The sequence below is a fragment of the Amblyraja radiata genome, chromosome 2 (genome assembly GCF_010909765.2).
Source record: "Amblyraja radiata isolate CabotCenter1 chromosome 2, sAmbRad1.1.pri, whole genome shotgun sequence".
NCBI lineage: Eukaryota > Metazoa > Chordata > Chondrichthyes > Rajiformes > Rajidae > Amblyraja > Amblyraja radiata.
The window spans coordinates 106543408-106566719 of NC_045957.1; the positions used below are offsets into that span (position 1 = coordinate 106543408).

At 45.5% G+C, this 23312-nt stretch overlaps 1 protein-coding gene across 1 annotated transcript in view; it reads right to left on the minus strand.

Annotated features, from left to right (window-relative positions):
• LOC116985242 (ATP-dependent translocase ABCB1-like) overlaps nt 1–23312 on the minus strand; it is a 172758-nt gene that overhangs the window by 105047 nt on the left and 44399 nt on the right. Inside the window, exons 8-11 of the mRNA XM_033039890.1 lie at nt 22144–22315; nt 17787–17900; nt 9823–9933; nt 2353–2478 (exon numbers count right to left, since the gene is read on the minus strand). Of these exons, the coding sequence (XP_032895781.1) occupies nt 2353–2478; nt 9823–9933; nt 17787–17900; nt 22144–22315 (523 nt within the window). The remainder of the gene's footprint in view (nt 1–2352; nt 2479–9822; nt 9934–17786; nt 17901–22143; nt 22316–23312) is intronic.

Consider the following 23312-nt stretch of genomic DNA (forward strand, 5'->3'; position numbering starts at 1 on the left):
CTCACCCCTCCCCCACCCCTCTCTCCCCCCCCTCCATCTTCCTCCCTCACCCCTCTCCATCTTAATCTCCTCCCCCCTCGTCCTCCCCCCTCGTCCTCCCACCCCCTCTCTCACCCCCATCCATCTCCCCCCATCCCCCACCTCTCACGCCGAGGCGTTTCCCTGGATGCGTGCAGAGTGATCGTCATCGGCGGGCCTCGAAACGCCACCTTTGGTGGTAGTAGCACCACGTACCTTTGCCGGCTTCGCTCGTGGCCGGCCCCACTGCCGTGCCTTCGATGGAGGCTGGAACCGGCCGCTTGACCCGCCAACACCAGACTGATGGTGGCGCCACCCTGCTGTTTCGCCTGCCACAGCACATCCGCTAAGGGCTGCCAGCAGTCAGGGGTCGGTGAAATTGTCATCCGCAAGGAGCAGGCGAATGTCATCAGGCATCTGCTCGAGGAACACCTATTCAAACAGGAGGCAGGTCACGTGTCCGCCAATCAAGGCGAGCATTTCACGGCTTGCGGTCGCCTAAGCCATCCATGTGCAGGAGTCCGACTGCCCTGTCGCGGCGGCTGAGGCCGAAAGTGCGCAAAAGGAGCGTTTTGAGGCCCTAGTACTTGCAGTCGGCAGGTGGCTGGCGAAGGTAATCGATTAGGCGCCCGGCAGTGTCTTGTTCCAACGCAATGATCACGTAGTAGTATTTGTTGGCATCGGCAGTGATCTGGCGAATGTGGAAATGGGCTTCAGCCTGTTCAAACGACACGTGGGGCGGTGATGTCCAGAAAGTAGGCAGTTTGATCGAAACTGCGTTCTGCTGGTCTGCGCTGGCGGCTGCAAACATGATTAAATCCAAAATAGGACGTTTTGGATCGTCGGGGTCATCATTGTAGAGGTCCACGTGTTGTGTAAACACTCAGCTTAATAATTAGCCGATACAGCCCCGTCGCTTACACGCGCATCAAGTTAATATTTTACTATGACTGTGCTGTCACTCGTGAACACCCGAGGTCCACTCCAACTGCCAATCCTTCGAATTCCAACTGCCGCCTTTGAATTCCAACAGCCTAACAGCCCGACCCCCGACCGTGTAATTGTTCGGCCCAGATCACGCCTGGCCCACGCGAGTGTTCAACGATGGTTCGATACCAAAATGGCTCAGGCCGCCACAATCTATACAATGCACTTGGTATCACTATAACCATCACATCTAAGTCAGACTGTTATTCAGATTCAGATTCAGATTCAGATTCAATTTTAATTGTCATTGTCAGTGTACAGTACAGAGACAACGAAATGCATTTAGCATCTCCCTGGAAGAGCGACATAGCAAATGATTTAAATAAATAATAATAAGTGATAATAAGTGTCCGGGGGGTGGGGGGGGTGATTGGCAGTCACCGAGGTACGTTGTTGAGTAGAGTGACAGCCGCCGGGAAGAAGCTGTTCCTGGACCTGCTGGTTCGGCAACGGAGAGACCTGTAGCGCCTCCCGGATGGTAGGAGGGTAAACAGTCCATGGTTGGGGTGAGAGCAGTCCTTGGCGATGCTGAGCGCCCTCTGCAGACAACGCTTGCTTTGGACAGACTCAATGGAGGGGAGCGAGGAACCGGTGATGCGTTGGGCAATTTTCACCACCCTCTGCAATGCCTTCCGGTCGGAGACAGAGCAGTTGCCATACCATACTGTGATGCAGTTGGTAAGGATGCTCTCGATGGTGCAGCGGTAGAAGTTCACCAGGATCTGAGGAGACAGATGGACCTTCTTCAGTCTCCTCAGGAAGAAGAGACGCTGGTGAGCCTTCTTGATCAGAGTTGAGGTATTGTGGGTCCAAGAGAGGTCATCGGAGATGTTGACTCCCAGGAACCTGAAGCTAGAAACACGTTCCACCTCCGTCCCGTTAATGTGGATGGGGGTGTGCGTGCCGCCCCTGGACTTCCTGAAGTCTACAATGAGCTCCTTGGTCTTCTTGGAGTTAAGGGCCAGGTTGTTGTCAGCGCACCATGCTGCTAAGTGCTGGACCTCCTCCCTGTAGGCCGACTCATCGTTGTTGCTGATGAGGCCAATCACCGTTGTATCATCTGCATACTTGATGATGGTGTTAGTACCATGTACAGGTGTGCAGTCATAGGTGAAGAGGGAGTAGAGGAGGGGGCTCAGCACACAGCCCTGTGGAACGCCGGTGTTCAGGGTGAGGGTTGAAGAGGTGTGCTTGTCTAACCTAACAGACTTCAGTCACGAACTGCACCAAAAACATTGTGTGGACCTCCCCAACACATTTCTCTTTCTTTTGTGTTCGTGTTTAAGGTTAGAAGGGAAATATTTAATAAAATATTAACAGCATGACAAACATTGGTAAATGCCTTACCATTCCATCTTCAGGATCGTATAATCTCTGCAGAAGCTGAATGGTGGTGCTCTTTCCACAGCCACTGTTGCCAACCAGTGCAACTGTTTGGCCACTTTGTAACTTCAAGTTCAGACCCTTCAATATCTACCTCAAAACAACAGAGATGGAAAAGATATTTGGGTTTAGCTTTAATATGTAGTGCTTTGTGTAGCGATGTTACAAAAACTACCATCTACCATCAGCGACGCTGTAGATCTGCCACTGCCTGTGCGGGCGATTCCGGAGCCTTTGGGGGGGGGGGGCGGGATTAAAATGCAGGTTTGTATTGATTGTCGGAGAGGGATTTCCTCGGGCTGCTAGCTGATGAAAAAAAATTGTTCGCGCTTCTGTTTGCAGGTTTAAAAAAAAAAATTGCTGGAAGTTTACGTCGCTGGATTAAATTTAAACGCGACTAAACATGCCTTCAACGCCTTCAACATCATGTATCGCAATATAAGGACAAATCATAAGGTATGTCGTTTATTTAACATATTATTTTGCTTTATGGTGCGCCTTTATTTTAATCTTATGATGCAAAAAATGTTATTTAGGCCACATACGAATCAGCCATGTCTTGCCTGCCAAATGGGCTTAAATTTATGGTAACGGCATTCGATCACATTCAACAAACATCCACTCGCAAGATAATTAAATTCTTTTTTTTTTTGGACAATAATGTCATAAGAGCATCTAAATCATCTATATTTTGTGTTATTGTCTATTATTGATCAATATTTTCACACTAAATATCACAGTTTTAGTCAGATGTATTGTGCAAAAAAATAATGATTTTGATCAAAGATTGATTATCTTGAATGTGGATGTTTCTGGAGTGATTGATGGGAATTAAACATTAAATTCCTTCCATTTGGCATATAAATTCATGACAAAGTGAGATTTAAAAATGTTCTATTTTGAATTTGTGTGTGAATGGGATCCGTTTGTTATTTGTTATTTGGATACTTAGGCTATTTAAAAATGTTAGCCTTTTCTTAAGAAATGGATAGGTGTTTAGATCTAGTAATTGAATTTAGATCAATTTAATTGATTAGATGAATTGATTAGATGAATCTTATTCTCATCTTTCTTTTATTTTAACAAAAAAAAAAAGAAGCTGTACATAAAATGTATTATGAAAATATATATTAGGCACTTTAGTGCCATATGATTGTACTTACTTCTAATAAAATAAAATATTTTTTAAAAAAAGGATGAATTGATATGATGAAACTGATGAATATGAATTTTTTGTTGGGTATTTACTATTTGTTTTAGCGTTTAACTTTATCATTTCTACCTTATTTCTAAAACTGCAAATAATAACTTGTTTCTGTTAATGCTGTTGTGTTTTTTGTCCTTTACATTTTAAACAGATGTCTCCGAAGAAGAAATGCAAAATTGTCAATCCAAATGCCCAGCAAAAGAGACTGATTTAGACAGCATTCGCAGAGATTATCCGAATTTGGACTACTCCAAATGTGATGATCTACAGGACATTCTTAATGGAAGTGGGCAGAAAGGGATGTCATGCTTAGTTTGAAGAGCAAAAACCTGTAGTTTACATTGCCAAAATTGAAAAGTTGAGGAAAAACAAGGTGTACAGAGTTGCTTATTGGTTACAATCTGATGAGTATGATGATGCTACTGATTGTGATATGCCAATGTACCAGCTAGCAACTGATCTTCTCCATAAATACTTGGTCTATTGCATGAAATTGTAATTTATTTACCTATCTATTATGGACTTACAGCATATAATACAATAATATTAAAGTTCTGATCTTAAGAATATCACATTTTTGAATTTTCAAGGCAGTCTGGTTGTTTATTACTATTTCCGTCACAACAGTCAATTTGTAATTAGCTACAATTAGGTTAACAAATTATATGCTTTAATTCAGATCATCCAAGTAAGATGTTTAATATTTGTTTCAGAATGCTTCAATCTAAAATAAACTGAAAATTTCAATGTTCTATTAATTTTTAAGAAAGTTATGGGCTTTTGACTGTCCTCAATCACAGCTTTTGTGTTAAGTCAATGAAAAAGCAATAGGGAACAAGATGCTAATTTACGAGTCTGAAAATGGCCATAACCTTTTTAATACTGAAGATATGAAAGTGAATTCGGTATCAAATTAAAGTTATTTTTATGCTTTTTTTGATGGGATAAATTACAGGCTTGATTTTTTAAATCTCAAAATGTTGTAACATTCTTACTTTGTGTCATTATGTTTTACTTCTATTCTGAAAGTTAGGGGCATACAAATTTCTCGTTTCATGCTTTTAAAAGGTAGTTGGTTAAAAACTTAATGTCATTATCAGAAATGTAATTTAATTTAAGCTTATGCTAACGAAGGTTATCAATAAAATATGACAGGCAGAACAAGCCTACTGTTTAAAATTCTGCATTACAAAAGAGCATCGGTTAAAAACCTACTTAACTAATAAATTAAATTACTAATTGTAAACTGTTGTCATGTAAAACTGAAAATTGTGTCTTCTCCCAACTTAAATAATTTTCCTTCATCTATATTACTAAAAGTCTGTTCTTGACCGGTTTTGGCCATCTGTGCTGCAATTTCCGAGAGAACGCCGCCACCTATGGCCGCCATTTTTGGCCACCTTGCTCAGAGCTCCCCTACACCGCATGTGTGCCGAGGATTTTTCCCGTCGATTAAAAATGACTGAGATATTAATGTTTTTACAAAATTCCCCCTTCTCTCTGCTGCCCCCACTGGCTGCAGGGGGGAGGGACTATAAAACCAGGAAATGGCGTGCCACACAGTCTCTTCAAGATGGAGGAAGGCAGAGGGTCACGTTTCTCTGAGCTGTGAATAACACTGAACACATGTCTACTCAAATGTAAGTGCCCTTAGTGGTTCTAAAATGCTTGCAGAATGTGTCTATTGGTTCTAAAGCTTGCAAAAAAAGTGTCTATTGGTTTTAAAGCTTGCAAAAAAAGGTCTATTGGTTCTAAAGCTTGCAAAAAAATGTCTATTGGTTCTAAAGCTTGCAAAAAAAATGTCTATTGGTTCTAAAGCTTGCAAAATAAATGTCTATTGGTTCTAAAGCTTGCAAAAAAATGACTATTGGTTCTAAAGCTTGCAAATAAAATGTCTATTGGTTCCAAAATGGTTCATACTAGCGCTCCAGAAAGCCCCCCCCCCCCCCCCCCCCCACTGCCCCCGGCCCCCCGTGGTTGGCTTGGCTTGGGTGTGTCTTGAAATTGAAAGGCACTACTAACTGCAAATGGTGGCATGAAGGTGAAAGGCACAACTTACTGCAAATGGTGGCTTGGGAGCTTTGGCTTGAAGTTGAAATGCACTATTACTGCAAATGGTGGCTTGGTTGCTTTGGCTTGAAGTTGAAAGGCACTACTTACTGCAAATGGTGGCTTGGTGGCTTTGGCTTGAAGTTGAAAGGCACTACTTACTGCAAATGGTGGCTTGGGTGTGGCTTGAAGTTGAAAGACACCACTTACTGCAAATGGTGGCATGAAGTTGAAAGGCACTACTTACTGCAAATGGTTGGCATGAAGTTGAAAGGCACTACTTACTGCAAATGATGGATTGGTTGCTTTGGCTTGAAGTTGAAAGGCACTACTTACTGCAAATGGTGGCTTAGGGAGCTTTGGCTTGAAGTTGAAAGGCACTATTACTGTGAATGGTGGCTTGGTTGCTTTGGCTTGAAGTTGAAAGGCACTACTTACTGCAAATGGTAGCTTGGGTGTGGCTTGAAGTTGAAAGACACCACTTACTGCAAATGGTGGCATGAAGTTGAAAGGCACTACTTACTGCAAATGGTGGCTTGGATGCTTTGGCTTGAAGTTGAAAGGCACTACTTACTGCAAATGATGGCTAGGGTGTGGCTTGAAGTTGAAAGGCACTACTTACTGCAGATGGTGGCTTGAAGTTAAAATGCATTAATTACTGCAAATGGGGGCGTGGATGCATTGGCTTGAAGTTGAAAGGCACTACTTACTGCAAATTGTGGCTTGAAGTTGAAAGGCACTACTTACTGCAAATGATGGCTTGGGTGCTTTGGCTTTAAGTTGAAAGACACTACTTACTGCAAATGGTGGCTTGGGAGCATTGGCTTGAAGTTGAAAGGCACTACCTACTGCAAATGGTGGCTTTGGCTTGAAGTTGAAAGGCACTACTTACTGCAAATGGTGGCATGAGGTTGACAGTCACTACTTACTGCAAATGGTTCTAAAGCTTGCAAATAAAATGTCTATTGGTTCCAAAATGGTTCATACTAGCGCTCCAGAAAGCCCCCCCCCCCCCCCACTGCCCCCGGTCCCCCGTGGATGGCTTGGCTTGGGTGTGTCTTGAAATTGAAAGGCACTACTAACTGCAAATGGTGGCATGAAGGTGAAAGGCACAACTTACTGCAAATGGTGGCTTGGGAGCTTTGGCTTGAAGTTGAAATGCACTATTACTGCAAATGGTGGCTTGGTTGCTTTGGCTTGAAGTTGAAAGGCACTACTTACTGCAAATGGTGGCTTGGTGGCTTTGGCTTGAAGTTGAAAGGCACTACTTACTGCAAATGGTGGCTTGGGTGTGGCTTGAAGTTGAAAGACACCACTTACTGCAAATGGTGGCATGAAGTTGAAAGGCACTACTTACTGCAAATGGTGGCATGAAGTTGAAAGGCACTACTTACTGCAAATGATGGATTGGTTGCTTTGGCTTGAAGTTGAAAGGCACTACTTACTGCAAATGGTGGCTTGGGAGCTTTGGCTTGAAGTTGAAAGGCACTATTACTGTGAATGGTGGCTTGGTTGCTTTGGCTTGAAGTTGAAAGGCACTACTTACTGCAAATGGTAGCTTGGGTGTGGCTTGAAGTTGAAAGACACCACTTACTGCAAATGGTGGCATGAAGTTGAAAGGCACTACTTACTGCAAATGGTGGCTTGGATGCTTTGGCTTGAAGTTGAAAGGCACTACTTACTGCAAATGATGGCTAGGGTGTGGCTTGAAGTTGAAAGGCACTACTTACTGCAGATGGTGGCTTGAAGTTAAAATGCATTAATTACTGCAAATGGGGGCGTGGATGCATTGGCTTGAAGTTGAAAGGCACTACTTACTGCAAATTGTGGCTTGAAGTTGAAAGGCACTACTTACTGCAAATGATGGCTTGGGTGCTTTGGCTTTAAGTTGAAAGACACTACTTACTGCAAATGGTGGCTTGGGAGCATTGGCTTGAAGTTGAAAGGCACTACCTACTGCAAATGGTGGCTTTGGCTTGAAGTTGAAAGGCACTACTTACTGCAAATGGTGGCATGAGGTTGACAGTCACTACTTACTGCAAATGGTGGCTTGAGTGTGGTTTGAAGTTGAAAGGCACTACTTACTGCAAATGGTGGCTTGGGTGCTTTGGCTTGAAGTTGAAAGCACTACTTACTGCAAATGGTGGCTTGGGAGCTTTGGTTTGAAGTTGAAAGGCATTACTTACTGTAAATGGTGGCTTGGGAGCTTTGGCTTGAAGTTGAAAGGCACTACTTACTGCAAATGGTGGCTTGGTTGCTTTGGCTTGAAGTTGAAAGGCACTACTTGCTGCAAATGTTGGCTTGGGAGCTTTGAAGTTGAAAGGCACTACTTCCTGCAAATGATGGCTTGGGTGTGGCTTGAAGTTGAAAGACACCACTTACTGCAAATGGTGGCATGGAGTTGAAAGGCACTACTTACTGCAAATGGTGGCTTGGGTGCTTTGGCTTGAAGTTAAAAGGCACTACTGTAAATGCACTTACTTCCTGTTTGCACTGTATATTGATTTTAGATAAAACGCTACCACTTACGGCTGTGATTTTTGGCCATCTTACTCAGTCCCCCTCCGCTGAGCAGGTGCAGAGAATTCTTCCCATCAATGAAAAATAAAAGTGTTATTAGTTTTTTTTTAAATGTTGAGAATCTCTCTCCTGTCAATCACTCAATGAACGCCACACCTTTTACGGTGGGGGGGGGGGGGGGGTTATAAAACCCGGAAATGTGGGTGTGGCTCAGTCTCTGCAAGATGGAGGAGGGAGAGGTCACGACTCGCTGTCTTTAGTGGCTTTGCACCCTACTTCAAATGGTATGAAACTGCACTTGAATTTGGTGGCCTTATACCCTGCTTGAAATAGAATTTCAAGGATTAGCCGTGAGTCAACTACCAGCCCACCAGCCGTGAGTGAGTGAGTTACCAGGCTTGATTGACTGAGACGCCAGCCCAAGAATCCATTTGGCGCACAATTTGCATACTAGCCCTCTGGAAACCAGTCCCTTCAGCCCACAACACCCATACTAGCGCTCCAGAAAGCCCCCCCCCCCCCCCCAACTGGCCACCAATTCGACCTGCTGCCCTCTGGAAGGCGCTATAGGTGCATCAAAACTAGGACAAATAGACTCAGGAACAGTTGTTTTCCGAAAGTCATAACTACTCTTAACTCACACATGCACTGACTTCACGGCCCAACACCCGGACTTCCATCTACTCCATCCACGTACTGAAATTTGGAACTGTAATATGTATTGTAATTGTAATTTTTAATATTTTTTAGTAATTTTTAATATTTTAATATAACTTTAAAAATCTGCCTAAGAATACTACCTATTCATCCTTCACCATTTTGCCTTTATAGATATGTATATAGTGCCGCAGAATTGTGCACCTATCCCCCCCCCCTTGTTTTGTTTTCTGTTTCTTGTTTTTTGTACTAATTTATATGTATGCACTGAGTACGAGATGCTTTTAATCTCATTGTACATGTATAGTGACAATAAATGGCATATCTATATCTATCTATCAATATTCGAATTGGTGGAGAGGTGGAATATTGCGTTGGATGACCAGCCTCCTGTGTGATGCTGGGACCCAACGGGTCCCACTTAGTCTAGTGTGCATTATAAACTATTTATTGAGTGTAACCATTCGATGATACACTAACTTTTAATTGCAATGAAGAGTATACATGCATCTTTAAATCTTATGATAGGTAGAATGATCTCACCTTAATCATAAAGGATTACTTAATATGCATAGACGTTATCACAGTTCCACAAAAATATAAACTGCCTTGAACTTTTTCAGGGAGGTAAATAAGACCGATGTAAATGCGGATCTTTAATGTAATATAATATATTACATATAATAGGTTCAACTTTATCTTCTTATCAGAGGAACAGAGACTGCAATTTTATGTAGAAACAAAGAACGTCAGATGCTGGTTTACACACAAGATAGACACAAAGTGCTGGAGTAACTCAGTGGATCCGACAGCATCTCTGGAAATAAAGGATCGATGACGTTTCAGGTCGGGTCCCTTCTTCAGAAGAAAGGTATGAAGAAGGATTCCAACCTGAAACAACACCCATGATTTATCTCCAGAGGTGCTGCCTGACACGCTGAGTTACTCCAGCACTTGTGTCTATCACTGCATTCTCATTACCTGAATGACTCGAGTCCTACCTTAACATCAGGTCGTGATGGATATTTGAAATGCACGTTTGAAAATTCTACATCTCCTTTAATTTGACTGAGTCTGTGTCCACTTTCCGAAAAACTGTCAATTGATGGTTCCTGAATTACAGTATGATAGAAATAACAGCAAAATTATAAATAATCATATCTATTAATGCAGGATATAATTTTTCAATTGCAGCTGTACAGTTAAAGATGTATGCAGCATGGGAAAGTGTGACCAAAGGAGTTTCACAGAGAGACACATGAAAAACTGATATTTAGACAACGAAAGTGAGAGTGGGAAGGAAGGTCAGTGGTTTTGACAAAAGTGTGGATTTTTACTTGAATGAATGAATGAATAAGTTTATTGGCAAAATATTCATATACAAGGAATTTGCCTTGGTGCTCCGCCCGCAAGTGACAAGAACATACAGTGACAGGAATGACACATAAAACATTATACATTAATAATAAAACATTATTGATTAAAACATGTGAATTAAATAAAATACCAGAACAAAAGGAGGCTACAGATTTTTGGTTATTGAGTAGAGCTACTACTCGTGGAGAAAAATCTGTTTTTATGCCTGGCTGTGGCAGCTTTGACAGTCCAGAGTCGCTTTCCAGAGGGAAGTGATTCAAAGAGTTTGTGGCCAGGGTGAGAGGGGACAGAGATGATCTTAAAGGGCTGTCTCACGTTGCGAGTTGACACAAGAGGTACCCGAGTTAAAACTCGTGGTAATAACGTACGATTAACATACGGAACTCGTGGACGCAACTTAGAGACACGTGGCGCTAACGGCAGGTACCCGTGAAACTTGTCAACTCTTGAAAAAAATCAAACATGTTTAAAGTTTTCCACGAGTCAAATTTACTCTTGTGGTTAAGAATTTAAACATTTTAACTCGTTGTAAGAACGTAGTGGCCCGTGCGTTTACCTTAGAGTATCGTGAGTCTACCGTGGGAACTCTTTTAACTCAGCGGGCAGGCAGCAGCAGATTGTCGCTCCCTTCAGTTTCCCAGGAGGTCGGGACGGGACTGGAGTTGGGAGGGAAAGGTGGGGGGGGGGGGGGGTAGGTGAGCAGGAGAGTGGGGTTGTTTGCAGTTGCAGAGGGAGGGGGCAAGGGTGGTACAGTTCCCAGTCTCAGCTCCTGTTCCTGTTTCAGCGTGTGGACGTGGACGGGTGGCTTGGTTGGCGGCGGCCCATGATGTGGCAGAGCCGGAGTGCCTGCTGACTCCCACCCCCCCCCCCCCCCCCCGGTCCGGGGCTCTCCCCCAGGCTCTTGACTATTTTCTGCATTTCATCATAATAGTCCATCCCCTGCAGCCAGCCCTTCACCTCCACCCCCCTCCCCTCAGTCCGACACCGAGATCCTGCTGAAGATGGGCAGCTGCCGGCTGGATGAAGTGGCAGCGGGTACCGTAGGGGCAGAAGCTGATGGTGTGCAAGGTACGTCTTGTTCTTGGGGTGGCGGATGAGGGGGCGCAGCTCGGGCTGTGGGCGAACTGCCACTTGTCGCCGTAGCGGCCCATCCTCTGGAGTTGGAGCGAGGGTGGGCTGGAGTTGCTGTTGGCTGTGGGTGTCTGGGTTCTCCGTGCTTGCAGTGGGCCTGGTGGGCCTGGGGGTCGGTATCCCGTTGGTCCTGACGTCTCCGGCCACCCCCCTGGACAGGAGCTGAGACTGGGAACTGTACCGCCCTTGCCCCCTCCCTCTGAAAATGCAAACAACCCCAACCTCCTGCTCACCTAACCCATCCCCCCCCCCCCCCACCTTTCCCTCCCAACTCCAGTCCTGTCCCGACCCCCTGGGAAACTGAAGGGAGCGACTGCCCCGGGGCGACTAGCACTGACCTGCTGGCATCGCCGACGTGAAGACAGTGCAAAGCCCCCGCGCCCGGTGCAATGGGCGGAGAGCTGGAGAGGGGAGGGAAGGGGTCACACACATGGCCGGGAAGCAGTGGGGTGTAGGTGGGGGTGGTGACAGATAGGGCCAACAATGAGTGGAGAAAGACAGAAACATCGACGTGCAAAGGAGACCTACAACAGTGCATGATCTCTCTCACGTTATGGCAGGTGATTGTCGCCTGCCCGCTGTTCCTGATGCTAAAGCCTTGGGATCGTTGCCCTTCATGTTGGCGTGGAGGGGGAGGGGGGTATTGTGCTGTTTGATCGCCCCCTACTATCCTAGGGACAGGGAGACACAGCGGCTTTTGAGACTGGTGGGCAATCACTTCCAAAGTGTCTGCCCACACAGTCAGTACACCTCTCCTACACATTTCTCCCGCACTAAGATCATCCCGCAAAGAATGATCCCAGCCTAACCCAAGAGCCATGTCACCCCAAACTGATTAATGACGCCCCCCCCCCCCCCCCCCCAAACCTCTCTCCACCTCAACTCACGCCTGGGCACCGAAGCAACTCAGGAGGCGAACCCTGAGCTCCGTCTCACAACAATCTGATGTGCACATCCGTCCACATTCAAAGATTTCATCTCCCGTCTCCCCGCAGTGTGTAGACATGGCAGTTAATTCAATTAAAACATATCAAACCTGTGTGTTTCAAACAAATCATAAGTATAACTGCTCTGGCACTGGATGGTGCGCATTTTCCCTTTGGAGGTCACATCAATAGATGCGGCCGCGCTGAATTCTATCTTTAAAACAAAGCCACATGATGGAGTCTTCTTTAACACTGTTGCTTATTAAAACATAACTGTTGCTTATTAAAACAAACCTTCAATCAGGATTGGCTCTAGAGTAACTCGGGAGACGAACTTGGAACATCGCAGAAATGACAAGTAAACGGCAAACTTGTCATACCCGTGGGAACTCGGTTAAACTCTTGATCATACACTTGGAATCTCGTACACAACCACGAGTCTTTCACTCGGGGTACCTCGTGGGTCAGCCCCTCCCGTGAGACAGCCCTATTACACGCTCGCTTCCTGGCCCTTGCAGTGTACAGTTCATCAATGGAGGGTAGGTTGCAGCCAATAACATTCTCAGCTGATCGGACGATTCGCTGCAGCCTCCAGATGTCGTGCTTGGAGGTTGAGCCAAACCAGCCATGATGGAGAAGGTGAGGATAGACTCTACTATGGCCATATAGAATTGGACCATTATTGCCTGTGACAGATTGTGCTTCCATAGCTGCCACAGGAAGTACATACTTTGACTGTGGAGTCGATGGTAGCCCCCCCATTTAAGGTCCTTGGAGATGATGGTTACAAGGAACTTAAAAGACTCCACAGGTGTGACTTTGGTGTTTTTGATGGTGAGTGGGGTGAGGGGAGGGGGAGCTCTCCTAAAGTCTACTATCAATTCCACTGTCTTAAGAGCATTGAGTTCCAGGTTGTTGCGATGGCACCAGGCTGCCAGCTGTGTCACTTCCTGTCTGTAGGCAGATTCTTCCCCATCCTGGATCAGTCCGATCAGGGTTGTGTCGTCTGCAAACTTGAGAAGCTTGACAGAGTAGTCAGTGGAGGTGCAGATTTATACTTGGAATGTGCTTAATAAAAGGTGGCCTCAATTTCATTCTTTGCCTATACGCCATATCGTCCAATACACACAGTGTCCAACAATCTATCAAACCTGGTAGAGAATATTCAGGAGTGAAGGAATTCTGTGGGTATATCAGGCATTAATTCAAATGAGAACCAGTCTTTATGGGAAAAAAACTATTCTAATGTTAACTGCAACCAGTGATCTAAAATTAAAAGGACAGCTTTGTAAACAAATAGAGCACAGGCGACTCGAGAAATGTGGCTTGTAAAATTAATTAACCAAGATACGTTCTCGTGTACATCAGTCGAAAGTAAGGCCATGGAGCCATGTTAATTATCCTACATCAAACCAGACACCAGCTAAGTTATGTTGCACTATTGTGACTGAGATCAAGGGGGCTTCCAGATTAAACTTATGTTGTCATTTAGCACATCAAACATGGTCTTAAGAGTATTTGCATAAGTATATCAATAATTGGGATATTTGGGAATAATTGGTAACGCCTCCCTTAATGTCAGCAAGACAAAAGAGCTAGTTATTGACTTCAAGAAACGAGGTGTTGTATACACCCTAAGCAGCACTAATAGTGCCAATGGCTGGCAGGTTCAAGTTCCGAGATGAAAATATCACCAACAATTTGTTCTGGACTAACCACATTGAAGCGGCAGACAAAAAAAAACAAATCCTCTTTCCTCAGAACACTCAAAGACAAAGGAGGTTCCGCATGTTTCCAATGACTCATCAATTTCTGCAGATGCACCATAGAAGGCATGCTATCGGGATGCATCATAGCATGGTTTGGCAGCACCTCTGCCCGATTGCAAAAATGCAGAGGGATCTCTTCTGGGGTAGGGGTGACCTGTACAAAAGGGACTGGTCACACCTTAACTGGAGAGGGACTGACATTCTGGCAGGTAGGTTTGCTAGGACTACACGGACGGGTTTAAACTAAATAGTGGGGGGGAGGGATTGACAAATTGGGAGTATAAAGATGGAGTTGAAGGGGAAATTACTACAGGAAAAATTACAAAAGATTCTTGAATTAATGGGAAGAAAAGTTTGAGAAGGGACAACAGAGTAAGGTCAGGGCCAATTACTGAGACATAGCTGCAAGAGGGCCAGGGCTGGGAACTGAATATTCAAGGGCATGCCTCCTATCGAAAAGGCAGACAGGTGGGCAGAGGGGGTGGGGTTGCCCTGTTGGTGAGGAATGAAAGGAGTTGTGGAGTCAGTATGGAAAGAACTAAGGAATTGTAAGGGTAAAAAGACCCTAATGGGACTAATCTACAGGCCCCCAAAACAGTAGTCTGGACATAGGGCGCAAGTTGAATCAGGAGTTAGAATTGGCATGTAGCAAAATTAATGCTGTGGTTGTTGCGGGAGATTTCAACATGCAGGTAGACTGGGAAAATCAGGTTGGTGCTGGACCCCAAGAAAGGGACTTTGTAGAGTGCCTTTGTGATGGATTCTTAGAACAGCTTGTGTTATGTAATAAATCGGATTTGAGAAAGGACCTCGAGGTTAATGAGCCATTAGGAGGCAGTGGCCATAACATGGTCAGGTTTAATCTACAATTGGAGATAGAGAAGTGTAGATCGGAGGTGTCAGTGTTGCAGTTGAATAAAGGGGACTATGGGGCCATGAGGGAGGAGCTGGCCGAAGTTGACTGGAAAGATACACTAGAAGGGATGACAGTTGAACAAAAATAGCAGGTGGAATAATATGGAAGTTGCAAGATCAGTTCATTCCTAGGAGGAAGACAGATTCCAAGGGGAGAAATGGACGACCATGGCTGACAAGGGACGTCAGCGATGGTATAAAAATTAAAGCGAAGAAGTACAACGTAGCAAAGATGATCGGGAAGCAAGAGGATTGGGTAATGTTTAAAGAACAACAGAAGATAACCAAAAAGACAATATGGGGAGAAAAGATGAGGTACAAAGATAAGCTAGCCAAGAATATAAAGCAGGAATATAAAAGCTTCTTTAGGTATGTGAAGAGGAAAAAATTAGTTAAGACCAAAGTTGGACCATTGAAGACCAAAAAAGGTGAATTTATTATGGGGAACAAGGAAATGGCAGATGAGTTGAACAGGTACTTTGGATCTGTCTTCACTTAGGAGGACACAAACAATCTTCCTGATATAGTAGTGGCCAGAGGATCTGGGGTGACGGAGGAACTGAAGGAAATCCACATTAGGCAGAAAATGGTGTTGGATAGACTGATGGGACTGAAGGCTGATAAATCCCCAGGGCCTGATGGTCTGCATCCCAGGGTACTTAAGGCATTGGCTCCAGAAATCGTGGATGCATTGGTGATCATTTTCCAATGTTCTATAGACTCAGGATCAGTTCCTATGGATTGGAGGGTAGCTAATGTTATCCCACTTTTTAAGAAAGGCGGGAGAGAGAAGCCAGGGAATTATAGACCAGTTAGCCTGACATCGGTGGTGGGGAAGATGCTGGAGTATTATAAAATTATAAAAGATGAGATAGCCGAACATTTGGATAGCAGTAACAGGATCGGTCCGAGTCAGCATGGATTTACGAAGGTGAAATCATGCTTGACTAATCTTCTGGAATTGTTTTAAGATGTAACTTGGAAAATGGACAATGGAGAGCCAGTGGATGTAGTGTACCTGGACTTTCAGAAAGCATTTGATAAGGTGCCACATAGGAGCTTAGTCGGCAAAATTAGGGCACATGGTATTGGGGGTAGAATACTGACATGGATAGAGAAGTGGTTGGCAGACAGGACACAAAGAGTAGGGATTAACAGATCCCTTTCAGAATGGCAGGCAGTGACTAGTGGGGTACCGCAAGGCTCGGTGCTAGGACCGCAGCTATTTACAATATACATCAAGGATTTGGATGAAGGGATTCAAAGTAACATGAGCACATTTGCAGATGACACAAAGCTGGGTGACAGTGTGAACTGTCAGGAGGATGCTATGAAAATGCAGGGTGACTTGGACAGGTGGGGAGTGGGCAGATGAAGTTTAATGCAGATAAATGTGAGGTTATCCACTTTGGTAGCAAAAACAGGAAGGCAGATTACTATCTAAATGGTGTCAAGTTGGGAAAAAGGGAAGTACAACGGGATCTGGAGGTCCTTGTTTATCAGTCTATGAAAGTAAGCATGCAGGTACAGCAGGCAGTGAAAAAGCGAATGGCATGTTGGCCTTTATAACAAGAGGAATCGAATATAGGAGCAAAGAGGTCATAGAAACATAGAAATTAGGTGCAGGAGTAGGCCATTCGGCCCTTCGAGCCTGCACCGCCATTCAATATGATCATGGCTGATCATCCAAGTCTATCCAGTCTTTCTTCATAAGACAGTCCTGACATCCCAGGAATCAGTCTGGTGAACCTTCTCTGCACTCCCTCTATGGCAATAATGTCCTTCCTCAGATTTGGAGACCAAAACTGTACGCAATACTCCAGGTGTGGTCTCACCAAGACCCTGTACAACTGCAGTAGAACCTCCCTGCTCCTATACTCAAATCCTTTTGCTATGAAAGCTAACATACCATTCGCTTTCTTCACTGCCTGCTGCACCTGCATGCCCACTTTCAATGACTGGTGTACCATGACACCCAGGTCTCGCTGCATCTCCCCTTTTCCTAGTCGGAGGTCCTTCTGCAGTTGTACAGAACCCTAGTGAGACCACACCTGGAGTATTGTGTGCAGTTTTGGTCCCCTAATTTGAGGAAGGACATTCTTGCTATTGAGGGAGTGCAGCGTAGGTTTACAAGGTTAATTCCCGGTTGGCGGGGCTGTCATATGCTGAGAGAATGGAGCAGTTGGGCTTGTATACTCTGGAGTTTAGATGGATGAGAGGGGATCTCATTGAAACATATAAGATTGTGAAGGGTTTGGACACGCTAGAGACAGGAAACATGGTCCCGATGTTGGGTGAGTCCAGAACTAAGGGCCACAGTTTAAGAATAAGGAGTAAGCCATTTAGAACGGAGACGAGGAAACACTTTTTCTCACAGAGAGTGGAATTCTCTGTCAGAGGGCGGTGGAGGTGGGTTCTCTGGATGCTTTCAAGAGAGAACTAGATAGGGCTCTTAAAGATAGTCAGCGGATATGGGGAGAAGGCAGGAATGGGGTACTAATTGGGGATGATCAGCCATGTTCACATTGAATGGCGGTGCTGGCTCGACGGGCTAAATGGCCTACTCCTCCACCTGTTGTCTATTGTCTATTGTTGTAGGCGTACTCAATGATACATATATCGTACTTTTAAAAAAATTAACAAGCAATGTATACATTCACTATTGTTGTCCACAAAAAAACAACTGTTGGCAAGTTTAATGCCGAACTGTTTTCCTTTGCTTATCGGGTTGTCCATTTCAAGATCCACTGGGTGATCAAAAGTTTTAAAAGCATCCCTTTCCCCCAGCTTTCCAAACCAAGTATCGACCAACAATGAGCACATGCTCTGATAAGTTGACCCGGTTACCTGGTCCATGATGTGATAGATCACATGCGCTGCTCCTCTTGCACTGGCAAATGCTTCAATGTGCGGTGATGTTTGACCAATGGAAATTGCACCAATTATGACTGCGAAGAATACCTGAAAAAATTGAAGAATAGAAATAAACTAGGTTATTCTGACCAAAAAAGCAAGAATTGTTATTTGCTTATTCTCCAACTAAAAAAGTCATCATAATATATTACTCTGTCAAATGACCATCCAAAATTAGTTTATTTCTCAAAAGGTGTAAACCTCAAGGCCAGCCTGAAATTAGACCTGACTTCTCATCCAATAAAAGAAACAAGGAACTGTAGATGCTAGTTTATATAAAAGGACACAAAGTGCTGGAGTATCACAGTGGGTCAGGCAGCATTTCTGGAGGACATGATTTGGTGATGTTTCGGGTCAGGAGCCTTCTTCAGACTCAACTAAATGTCATGGAGAAATTCTGAACTTGCATGGACTCTCAGGAAAACTAAACCAAGGCCAGCTGTTTCACAGAACCAAACTCCCAATGTAAGCTGCTGCTGTTTAATACTTAGTTTCCAGAGTAGCATGTTGGAAGTACCAAATTCCAAACATTTTCTTACTTTCAGACCAGCACACACAGGACAACCCATTACGAATGCCTCATTAAATAATATTGATAATCGATCTATTTACACTGAGAACAGCATTACTGTAATTGGCATAACTCATTGTAAGTTCAGAATTTTAGGCCGATCTCCAAGTTGCCTTTTATCTCTAAGATCATGGAGAAGGTAGTTTATGCGCAGCTGAAACTCTTCCTGGATGAGCACAATATTCGGGAGGTTTTCCAGTCTGGATTCAAGGCTATGCATAGCACAGAGTCGGTTCTGCTAAGGGTCTTCAACGACATCCTCCTGGCAAACGACTCAGGTAATTATGTGGTTCTTGTCTTGCTGGACCTATCTGCCGCCTTCGATACAGTGGACCATGGAATTTTAATTTCCCGATTACAGCACCAAGTGGGCATTTGTGGCAGTGCCCTGGGATGGTTCAGTTCCTATCTGGCAGACAGAACCATGCGTGTAAGCCTTGCTGGCTTTGAATCCTCCTCCACTCCCTTGGTATATGGGGTTCCACAGGGCTCAATTTTAGGGCCCCTGCTCTTCTCTTTATACCTACTTCCTCTGGGCTCAATTTTAAGAAGGCATGGCATCTCCTTTCACTTTTATGCAGATGATAGCCAGTTATATATGCCACTCAGGAAAGAAGACGACTATTCTCTAAAATCACTTCTGTCTTGTCTTGAGGACATTAAGTCCTGGATGGCCTTAAACTTTCTGGGACTTAATGAAGAGAAGACAGAGGTGATTTTGTTTGGCCCCAATGGCTGCCGTGAACCTCCCTTTGTTGACTTGGGTCCACTGGCATTGTCTGTAAAGCCAACCATCTTGAACCTGGGTTTTAGGATGGACGGTGATTTTAAATTAGATAAACAAATAGGCGCGGTGGTTAAGTCCAGCTTCTTTCACCTAAGGAAGCTGGCAAAGGTGAAGCCCATTCTCGAGCGGGAGCATTTTGAAACAGTAATCCATGCCTTTATTACATCTAGGCTGGATTACTGTAACGCACTCTACTCTGGAGTCGCACGAGCTTCACTGGCTCGTCTCCAGCTTGTTCAAAATGCTGCCGCTCGCCTTTTGACCGGAACTCGAAAGAGGGAGCACATTACGCCAATTTTGGCCTCCCTTCACTGGCTCCCAGTGCACTTTTGAGTTCATTTCAAAATTCTTTTATTTGTTTTTAAATCGTTGAATGGGTTCGCCCCGTCTTACCTCTCTGAGCTGCTCCACCTATATGCTCCTGCCCGGTGCCTCAGGTCAGCTGATCAGCTGCTCCTTGAGGTACCAAGGTCTAAGCGGAAGCTCAGAGGGGATAGAGCCTTTTCTGTTGCTGCTCCGGCACTCTGGAACACCTTGCCGCTGCACATCAGACAGGCCCCCTCACTGTCCATCTTCAAATCCTCCCTAAAAACACATTTTTATTCTTTGGCTTTCGACACTGGCTGAGGCATTGCTCCTGTTTTTAGTGCTTTTAATGTCTTTTAATTTTTAGTGTGATTTTTATAGTCCTTCGTTTTACGGTTTTTAATGGTTTTTAATTGTTTGTAATAGCTTTTTGTTCATGAGTTCTCATGTACAGCACTTTGTGGCAACTGCAGTTATTTAGAGTGCTTTATAAATAAAGTTATTATTATTATTATTAAGCTTAAAACTTCTCAAAGTAAACTCTGGAAGAGAACTTTCTGTGGTAAGTATGGACAGTCGGACATTTAGGGTGGTGATCGGATCACTGATTCATGGTCCTCACAATTTTCTTCCCATTAAATGTAAAGAATGAGAAATTTGTGGACGTATCCATTTTATATGAAGGTTATCGATATTACTAAAAGTCTGTTCTTTACCGGTTTTGGCCTTCTGTGCTGCGATTTCCAAGAGAACGCCGCCACCTACGGCCGTCATTTTTGGCCACCTTGCTCAGAGACCCCCTCCGCCATATGTATGCCGAGGATTTTTCCCGTCGATGAAAGATGACAGAGATATTAATGCTTTTACAAAATTCCCCATTCTCTCTGCTGCTCCTGCTGGTGGGAGGGGGAGGGACTATAAAACCAGGAAGTGGTGTGCCCCAATCAGTCTCTACAACATGGAGGTCTGAGCTCTGAATGACTGAACAAATGTCTACACAGCTGTGAGTAAGTACCCTTAATTTGGTTTGAAAATGAAAATATGGTTATGAGGAAAAAAGCACTGCCTGCAAATGGTTGTTTGGGGGGTTTGGGTTGAGTAAAAAGGCATTCTCTCTCTCTCTCCCTATCCCTCTCGCTTTCTCTCTCTCTCCCCCCCTGTCTCTCTCCCTTTCTCTCTCTCTCTCCCCTCCTCTCTCCCCCCCTCCCCCCCTCCCTCCCCTCTCCTCTCCTCTCTCCCCTCCCCCCCTCTCCTCTCTCTCCATTAGCCCCCCTCTCCTCTCTCCCCCCCTCTCTCCTCTCCCCCCTCTCTCCTCTCTCCCCACCCCCCTCACCTCCCTCCCTCTCCTCTCCCCCCTCATCCTCTACCCCCCCCTCTCCTCTCCCTCCCCCCTCCTCTCACTCCCCTCTCCTCTCTCCCTCTCCTCTCACTCCTCTCCTCTCCCCTCCTCTTCTCCCCCCCCTCCTCTCCCCCCTCTCCTCTCCCCCCCTCTCCTCTCCCCCCTCTCCTCTCCCCCCTCTCCTCTCCCCCCCCCTCTCCTCTTCCCCCCTCTCCTCTCCCCTCTCCTCTCCCCTCTCCTCTCCCCCCCCTCTCCTCTCCCCCTCCCCTCTTTTTCTCCCCCTCCTCCCCTCCATCCCCTCCACCACCGTCCCTCCCCTAAACCCTCCTCCCTTCAACACACCCCTACCCCCTTCCCTCCACCCTCCCTCCCCTCCGTGATCCCCACCTCTCCCCCTCCCCTCTCAGCACCCCCTCTCCCCCCCTGCTCCCCTCCATCCCCTCCCCCACCCTCCCTCCCTCCCCTAAACCCCCTCCCCTCCACCCCCTACCCTCTACCCTCCCTCTCCCTGCTCCCCACCTCACCCCCCTCTCAGCATCCCCTCTCTCTCCCCCTCACTCTCACCCTCTCTCTCTCCTCCCCTCTCTCTCTGCCCCTTCTCTCTCTGCCCTCACTCTCTACCCCCGCCCCCACCCCCCCCCCCCCCCCCCCCCCCCCTAGATGTGACTGCAAGTTGGGGGCTATGCGTCAGTAGATAGGGTGGTTATGGAGTAAAAGGAGCAAATTAATAATATTAATATAATTCATTTGGCCACACGCTGTTCACACTGTCCAGGTTTTAGTAGAATGAACGGCAAATTTCTTACAAGGCTTGACAGCGTAGATGCAGGTTGTGTTGTTTGCCTTGGCAAAGATTCAAGAACCATGAGTCAAGGTCTCAAGCTAAGCAATTAAACATTCACAAAAGCAGTGGGAAGAAATTTCTTTGCTCGGAGCACAATGAATCTTTCGAATTCTATATACACAATATTGAGTATATTCAAGACCGAGACCAATTATTTTTGCATGTTAAGGGAATCAAGAGATATGGGGCTTGTGCAGGAAAATGGCACTGAGGTAAAAGACTAGCCTTGATCTGGCTAAATGGTGAAGCAATCAATACCATTTAGGTATGAGAGGCCTTCAATATAAGATGCACTTCTTGTGCAATGCAGTTTAAATAAGGCCAGACATTACATTATCCCATTACATTTAAAAGGGGCTGTAATAGAAACAAAGGTTAGGAAAAATCCCTACAACTTCTAGGAACATTTACATATCTGTATGCTTAATGCAAAAGGTCACTTACTGTAAGCACTGTTCCAATTGTATAGTCCTCGTCCAAAACAAGGGTACTTCCATACCAGAAGGCCAAAGCATAGCAGCCAAACATTATTAAGTAGTTGAAACCTATTGCTACATTGCTGCTGATGGCCTTTTTGATTCCAAGCTTGTGGCCTTCAATTAAATTTTTTAGGTACCTGAATAAAATGGTGAACATATTAGATAATAACCACTGCAGTATTTAGCTTCATGTTAACAATGTTGATATAAAGGGATAGAAAAAAAACACATATCCTTCAAAACAATTAATCACATGCACTGATATTCCAGCACACACATACCATTACATCAGGAATTTAATAAAATATTTCAAGATCTAATTCTTAAACTGGTTAATTCCACCTCTCTATGTGCTCGTCACTGCCTGATCCAATTCAAAATGGTACATAGGGCTCATATCTAGAAGGTAGGAGGAGCCATCTTGGGGAACGGCTGCTAACCAGCAGCCGTCTGTTTAATTCGCTTTTTTTTGAAGTTTTGAGTTAGTCCTGTGTTTCGTCCGTTGGAGAAATGACTTTTTAATGTGGGGGGTAGGGGGCAATTCTACTTCTAGGTCCCTACCTGGTCGGTGAAGCAGCTTTTTCTCCGGGCTGCCCGTCGACCCGTCCTCGTGGCCTACCAGCGGGTTTGGCGCGCCGTTTCCTGGCGGGGACCGCCCAGCACCTCGACTTCGGTGGCGGCACAGCGCTGGGGTGCTATTGCGGAGCGGAGCGGGCGATGCCTTGCCTGGGTCGCCACGCTGGATCGACGCGCTGGAGCTCCGGTGAGATGTGACCGCCGAGATCAACACCTCCGGGCTGCGGGTCTGTGGAGCGGAGCGGGCGGCACCGACTTCAACATCGGGAGCCTGGGAGCTCCAAACCGGCGCGGCCTTGTCGGCTTCAGAAGCCGCAGTCCCCAGTCAGGAAGCGGCCGTTCCAGGTGGCCCAGCCGCTGAATGGACTCTCCCGACGCCGGGTCAACACCACCCGGTGAGAACGGCCAGGAACATCGGGCCTCCGTAGAGGCAATTATGGTGGCCTCAATAGGCCTGACTTTGGGTGAACTGGGGGTGGGGACTGGACTTTGTGCCTTCCCCCACAATGGTAACCATTGTGGGGGGATGATTTTTTTGTCTGTAAGTATACCTGTTAG